The sequence below is a fragment of the Xyrauchen texanus genome, chromosome 17 (genome assembly GCF_025860055.1).
Source record: "Xyrauchen texanus isolate HMW12.3.18 chromosome 17, RBS_HiC_50CHRs, whole genome shotgun sequence".
In the NCBI taxonomy this organism is placed as follows: domain Eukaryota; kingdom Metazoa; phylum Chordata; class Actinopteri; order Cypriniformes; family Catostomidae; genus Xyrauchen; species Xyrauchen texanus.
Window position 1 is genome coordinate 12631074 of NC_068292.1, and position 8129 is coordinate 12639202.

The 8129-nt window shown below is 36.4% G+C and overlaps 1 protein-coding gene across 1 annotated transcript; it reads left to right on the forward strand.

Moving 5' to 3' along the window:
• Nucleotides 1–1010: 1010 nt before the first annotated feature.
• Nucleotides 1011–6283, forward strand: LOC127658196 (patched domain-containing protein 3-like). The gene is made up of 4 exons (XM_052147346.1): nt 1011–1730; nt 2520–2647; nt 2726–2871; nt 2953–6283. The coding sequence occupies exons 1-4, from the start codon at nt 1041–1043 to the stop codon at nt 4725–4727; spliced, it is 2739 nt and encodes a 912-aa protein (XP_052003306.1). The 5' UTR covers nt 1011–1040; the 3' UTR covers nt 4728–6283.
• Nucleotides 6284–8129: the final 1846 nt, after the last annotated feature.

Here is an 8129-nt window from a genome sequence, read left to right on the forward strand (position 1 = left end):
AAGCAGAGATCGCAACGCTGCCGCGGTTATGTTCTCACACTGAAAACAAAACCCATTGGAGAGAGTGCTCATCCCGAGCTTGGACGGAAACAAGCAAGCGTGCCGGGGAGGCGGGGGGTTTCGAGGGGGTTCACTGAAAACATAAACCATTCATAAAAACGCTGCCTGCGTGTGATCGCAACCCTAGGAATGTTTTTATGGCCGTCAGAGGTGGGGAGAATCAACGCATCCAGAAACTACACCGGGGCGGAGAATCGTCTTAAAAGACGCGTCCTGAGAAGGACGTTCAACGCCGCTGTGTTTTTGCTCTTTTAGAGCGAAAATTACTCTTTTAGAATAACTCTTTCGAGTTGTCTGCGCTGTCGAGCGCCAGGGCAAGAATGCACAGCCGTGCGAATGAGAAAGCCGCTGTTATGCACCGTCAGATCCAACAGCATGCAGAGCGTCAGAGGATTAAAACAGGAACTGGGTGTGTAACTCGCAGCAGACTACATGCACGACCATCGGCTCCGAAGACATTTTCTGAATGAACTCCCGTATTTGCGCCACTTAAATACCCGTATGTCCGGGGGCGGGACATGCAAATACTGGTTGCCAACTCTCATTGGCCTTTTTTCATAGTTTAGAGGTGAATATCGGCGCTCAAGAGAGACCCCTAGTGTCGCTTCTCTGACACAACGTGGAGAGAGCGACAGAAGGGGAACCTACTTTAATAACTGCTCCATCACCCTGTATACAGAGTCTAGGGCAAAATGAAATTTGAGAATCTAAAACCTCACAGATAATATTCTGGACTCTTACCAAATCCGCAAAGCATGGGCTGTCTCCATCCTGACATCGCCAGCAGGTAGGTGTGTCTTTTAAACCAAGCCTATATCTTCCAAGCATATATCAAAAAGGTGTTGAAGCTTGTTAATAAGTAACCTGTTCATCCAAGCTTACAAGTTATGTCAACATTCACTTGACGTAGACAGTTACTGTCATGGGAGCTTGTGAGAAGTCAACAGATTCATTCAAGACTGCTGGAGTGTTTTTGGAGGATGTTGAAGTGTAAATCTAACTGCATTGAGAGGCCTCTGTCTCTGGTTTTTGAAAAGCTTGGTCGTGTTATTGGTAGATATCCATGCGTGTTTCTTCTATTAGCTTTATATGTAGCTGCAGCTCTTGGAGCTGGTTTTATATTTCTTAATGAGAGGCAGGCATATGATATCGAAGACCAGTTCACACCTGTAAATGGACCTGCCAAGATGGAGAGGAAGATTGTAGAGGAATATTTCCCTCAATCTGAAGAATTTTCTCACCTGCGACTTTCGTCTGAAGGAACTTATGCATCTTTGATCATTAAAGAATTGCAGGGAGGAAACATCTTGACTGAAGAAGCTTTTGATGAGATTATTGAGCTAGACAGGGATATCAAAAGTATTAAGACAGGAAACACTTTCACAAGCCTTTGTGCCCAAATAAATGGAAGTTGTATGACGAATGCTGTTTTAGACATCATAAATAACAAACCGAATATAGTTTCAACACCTATTACTTATCCCATACATAATGGCACATTTTTAGGAACGAGTATCGGTGGTGTTGAGCTAAAGGCAGGTAGCTCAGAGATAACCAGCGCAAAAGCAATAAGACTTTTTTATTTTTTAAATGAGGAGAAAACAAAGGAGAACTCTGAATGGCTGAATGGTTTTCTTAAATTCTTCTCAAACTACACAGAGATGAAAGCGGTAAGTAAATATGATGGTTGAGTTATAACTTTACACATAGTATATTTCTAATACATAACTTTTTTGTGAAAGAACAAAACATTTGTGATAAAACAAATGTTGGGTGTAATCCGATAATAAAGAAATTATTTACTGCAGTATCTATTAGTTTCTGGCCAAAAAGTAGTGTAACACATTACATTTTAAATTATTGTAATCAAATTACAAATACTAACTTTTGTTTAATTGAATTACATTTAAGTACATTGCTAGGGTAATGCATATTTCTAAAATGGTATTCCTGTAGAATACATTTTAAACAGGAATTATGTTAATTTGAACTGTACGCCTCTTTGCATTTCTATGATAAATGAAGGGTGTATGACCCCTCACATGTCATTGCAAGGCAGAAACATGTGCAGCAATGAATAAGGAGTTAATATAGACTTTATTTGGAATTCGTTGAGCGGGGAAGTGTTTTAGAAAGTAACTTAAAATTAAAATAGTTAGTAATGTGATTACTTTTTCAACAAAGTAACCAGCAAAGTATTCTGATTGCAATTGAGGAGTTATTTGTGGATTGTTATTTTTGAGTTACTTACCAAACACTGGTTTCAACATTATGAGCATTACAAACATATACTTTACTATTTGATGTTTTTATTCATTTTAAGTTATGAAATGTGTCCATACTGCATACTCGTTAATCATGTCCTGATAAAGTGGCATTTTTTCTGTACTGTAACCATGTTTTTATGTCTAGTAACTGAACTAAACAGAATTCTGTGATGATTTATTACATTTCTACAGGTGCACGTGTCTTACTTCACATCAGTATCAAGACAGCAGGAGTTAGAAGCCAGTTCAGACTCTGTGATCCCCTTCTTCTCCATTACCTATTGCCTGGCTGTTAATATTTCAATTCTTTCTTGTCTGAGGTACCGGGCATGTAACGAAAAGTAGATTATTTAGGGAAATTTGACCACATGCAAAGTATATCTCTTCTTCCCCTATAGGTTAGACTGTGTAAGAACCAAAGTGTGGGTTGCATTGTCTGGTGTACTATCCGCTGGTATGGCTGTTCTTGCCAGTTTTGGATTGCTGCTCTTCTGTGAAATGCCTTTTGCCATGACAGTGGCCACTGCCCCCTTTCTCATTCTTGGTAAATTCAATTCACTTCATCCCCTTTAGTAAGTGACTCATAGTTGACATTTACAGGTTTACATTCTCTATTTTCCTGCAGGTATTGGTGTTGATGATATGTTCATTATGATCTCCTGCTGGCAGAAGACAAAAGTTAATGATGAAGTTGAGGATCGCTTAGCAGAAACATATAAAGAGGCCGCTGTTTCCATCACCATTACCACACTGACAGATGTGCTCTCTTTCTACATTGGTCTCTTGACTCCGTTCCGCTCAGTGCAGTCTTTCTGCATGTACACAAGTACAGCGATTCTGTTCTGTTACATCTTCAACATCACATTCTTTGGTGCCTGTCTTGCCCTGAATGGAAGACGCGAGAAGGGTAATAAACACTGGATGACCTGCATGGAAGTCCCAAAAGCCAGTGACGATGATGCTACTGGTAATATTTGTTGTGTTGGTGGAGCTTATGATAAAGATACTGGCACTGATTTGGCCATGCCAATGGATTTATTCTTTAAAAACCATTACGGGCCTTTTCTGACAAAGACATGGGTAAAGATGTTTGTGTGTTTGCTCTATGCAGGATATTTGGCCATCAGCATCTACGGATGCTTCCAAATAAAGGAGGGACTTGATCTGAAAAGTTTAGCAGCAGATGGCTCATATGTTGGTAGTTACTATGATGATGAAGATAAATTATTTTCTGCTTATGGCCCCAATGTCATGTTAGTTATGACTGATAAACATTTTCAGTACTGGAATTCAACTGCACAAAGAAATCTTGACTTGTGTTTGGAAAAGTTTCAGAATCTGTCAATGGTTTCTAAAGATTCAGACATTTCACTTATTTCCTGGCTTCATGCATACTTGAATTTGGGAAGTAATTCTGGTGTAAATTTAGATGAAGATACGAACTTCAAAATGCATTTAAAGGACTTTCTTGATGTTTCTGGTTTTAGTCAAGATGTCAACTTCACTAACAATGAAATTCGTGCATCACGCATGTTCATTCAGACAGTGAACATCAGCACAGCTGTAGATGAGAAGGACATGCTGAATGCATTCAGAGAAACAGCAGAACAATGTGGAAAGTCTCAGACACCCATTGACCTAACAGTGTACCACCCTGCATTTATCTACTTTGACCAATATGCTGTCATTGTCAGTAACACAATCCAAAATGTAGTAGTTGCTACGTGTGCAATGTTAGTTGTTTCACTCCTGTTGATCCCAAATCTTCTATGTTCTCTCTGGGTCACATTTGCCATTGCATCTGTTATTGTGGGTGTGACTGGTTTTATGGCATTATGGGATGTTAGTTTAGACTCAGTTTCTATGATTAATCTTATTATTTGCATTGGATTTTCGGTGGACTTCTCTGCTCACATTTCCTATGCTTTTGTGTCCAGTGAAAAACCCTCAGCAAACGAGAAAGCCTTAGATGCCGTCTATAAACTGGGTTATCCAATATTACAAGGTGCCGTGTCCACTATTGCAGGTGTAGTTGTGCTCGCAGCCACAAAAAGCTACATTTTCAGAACCTTCTTTAAAATCATGTTCTTAGTCATTATGTTTGGAGCCATCCATGGGGTCGTTTTCATACCTGTGTTTCTTACCTTCTTTGGCATTTGTGGCCAGATGTCTTGTACCAAACAAGAAAAGAATACACTGTGTGAAGTCCAATCTGAGAACAGCAACAGAAAGATTCAGCAAGTGGCAACCGTAATGATGGCTAGAGCCAAAATTGAACATAATCGACAGTGTACAATTCAATCTCATGGTAGTGACCGTAAGCATCTGCAAATGGCAACAGTAATGAGTTGGACAACACAACTGGAGAATGGGGATTCTATTGATCTTGATTGTTACTGAGTATAATTTTCGAAATAATGTTACCCAGTTTTCCAACATTCTCAATTTAAGCAATGTCACAGGAGCAAGAGTGCTATACTAAATATATCAGAATGACTGTGACTTGTCTGTAGGTAGTCAAAGCCTTGCTGTTATTCAGTAAAATGACGATTATAAATGAACAAATGAATGTTACACTTATATAGCGCTTTTCTGACTCTACACTCAAAGCGTTTCACATAGTGAACAGTGGGTTCTCTTCAACCACCACCAGTAGCATCCAACTGCACTATATTGCTTTTATACAACAAATTCATATTGACTAACTTATGATTGAGACCAAATTTGCCCAGTTTAAGTTATTTTTTTTCAAGGAAAAGTATGCAAAAAAATGTCCTACTCCCTTAAAGATATTAATGAAATAATTGTCCTGAGATATCTCACCGGTCCCTGTGACAACTGTAGACTTTGTAAACATCAAACAAAAATATGTCTGTGGACCGTGGACTTTTCACCTGTCAATCATTTTGCTTGTTCTCATCACGTTGTATTTGGAGAGGATCACTGAGGCTATGATTCATGATATTTGTCAGTTTAGGGCTCTATTATGCCACTGTTGAATTTGACACCCACAGTAAAAAACGATGATGCTTTTTTTCTCAGTTTTGGTCTCAAAATTATCTTTGGAGGGCGGGGTTTTGGAATGAGGGGTGTGGCTCAACGGCTCAGTCACATGAATGCTTCTGAATGCTAAAATCACTTACAGCACCTTTAACATGTATGTTTTTTTTTTTTGTGCCAATGAAAATAATTCCAAAAGAAGCTTTATAAGTCACCAAGCAATGCAGAGTGATACAAACAGCGAAACCCAGTGCAATTATACTAAATATCAGCACTCCTAGAAAGTTGCTTGTACAATCAAATTAGAAGATGAGAACTAGCTATTATATAAAGCATAGCTATCCTAAAGATTCACTATTTGTTTTTTAATAACTGGGATCTATGTCTGGGATCACTGAGTACATATTCAGTTTTTTTTTTTTCATATTCAGTTCATGTCTAACAAAGTCTTCCACTCATTCATGAAAAACAAATGTTAAGTACTTTTAATTGTATGGTAATATATTACTTTGTGTGAGCATAACTCAAAATTATGTCTTTGATTTGAATAAGCATAAGGACTTTGTTCTCATGTACATGTTAAATGTTTTTTGGTAAATGTTGTTTTTTCTTCTTTTCTACTTTTCATCATTTATTAACATGAACCAAAATTTACTTTTAAGGGAATTTAAATGTGATACATGTTTTTACTTTTGTCCATATTCATTTAAACACATTAATGCTAACACAAATGTGTATGTGAGTGTTTAATAGGATTTTCCAAATACGTGTAATTAACAGTTTGAATATGTTTTATGTTTATAATCATCTTCCATGAATCTTTCCAGTGATTAAAGGTGTCCTTTGGCTCCATGTAATTTTGTACACCTACCAATTTTCCAGTTTCAACAAACTAATGTCTGGATAATTTTACCTTTAGTTTCTAAGGAAAATATTATTAAAATAGTAAATCAAATATATGATCAGATATCACATTTATATTGCATGTGTTTATTTAACAGACACTTTATCTAAAGCAACTTATAGGTATATATATATACATCATGTATGTTCCCTGGGAATCAAACCCATGACCTTCACATCACTAGCATGATGCTCTATCAGTTGAGCTATATCTGGATTATTTATCATTCATCATGATTGTTCATTACACTTTTGAGTGCATGAGAACATTAAGCAATGCAAGTTCTCGTGTGAACATGCAAGCCACTGTGAATGAGCTTCTAGCATAGTGCTAATTAATGCACAACAGACATTAAGACTTTCATAAATATTATTTACATTTTGGGTCATATGCCTTCAGAAGACTTGGAATATGATACACAAGTTACATGTCCACTTTTTTAAACTTTTGTGTGCTTTTTAAGCTTATTTACTGCCATTGTATTGAAAAGACGGACCACGATTTCCTGTAAACATTTCCTTTTCTGTTCTGCATAAGACTGAAAAAATCATATGGGTTTGGAACCATAGATATCAAAACATAGGTTCCTCATTTGGCCGGTCAACCCCTTCTCAATCTCGTGTCACTTTCTTTCTTCTGCTGAACACAAACAAATATTTTATGAAGGATATATGATGTGTTCTTTCCATTCAATGTAAATCATCCTCCGAAAAGGACATAGAATTAAGCATAAAGATAATTCATCTGTCATCTGAAGCGTTACAATCAGTTTTCCCAAATGTAACTCCTTTTTCACTATAAATCTTGACATCAGCCGCCTCCTTAGCACATTGATGAGAGAAGCTCGATTACACTTTGTAGCAATTGACCTACACTACCGGTAAATAGTTTTGAAACACTTACTCATTCTATATTTTAGATATATATATATATATATTACACATTTTAGAATAATAGTAATGTCATCAAACTATGGAATAACATAAATGGAATTATGTGAATTATGTTGTGACTAAACAAAATCCAAAATAAATTAAAACTGTGTTATATTTTAGCATCTTCAAAGTAGTCACCATTTGCCTAGAATTTGCAGACATGTACTCTTGACATTTTCTCAACAAACTTCTGGGATGCTTTTTAAACAGTATTGAAGGAGTTCCCATCTATGTTGGGTTTTTATTGGCTGCTTTTCTTAATTATTTGGTCCATTTTATCAATTTCTAAAACTTTTTTTAAATAAAATTTTAGTTATATAGTTAAATAAATTAATATGTTGGCACAATTTTATTTTTGTCTACAAAACAAATTTCAAACATTTAAGCAGATCAAAAGATTTTTAAGATCATGAGAAACATTTCAGTCAAGTGTTTCAATAGTTTTGACTGGTATGTGCAGAGCACTGTTCACACACTCTGTGCATTTGTCAAGCTCAGGGTTTTGCACTTGAGTTTCTCTCACTTCCACTTTAAACTCTCAATTTCACTATATTTCTGAGCATATTTTCAACACTTGAAAAATACAGCTAAACCTGTATACACACACACTGAATGTAATTCAGATAAAATAATAACAGCAATGATAAGCCATAAAAAATCTGTTTGTATATAGTAGTATAATTGAAGAACACAAATAAGAAAGCTAATGAATATACAACAAAAATCAAGAGGTGAAGTAATAGAGAACTTAGTTGAGAGAAAGAGAAATTCAATTTTTAAATATTTAGGGGGTCTAGAAAATGATTCAAACAAAGTAACATCGCATAAGAGCATGTGTACTCTCGACCAGAGCAATATACTCTACAGTCATTTGGCCCTGCCCTTTAATTACACAATAATGCAGAACAAAGAAAGCTCATAAAATGTGAGAATTATATTTGACATTTCTGAGTTCTTTATAAC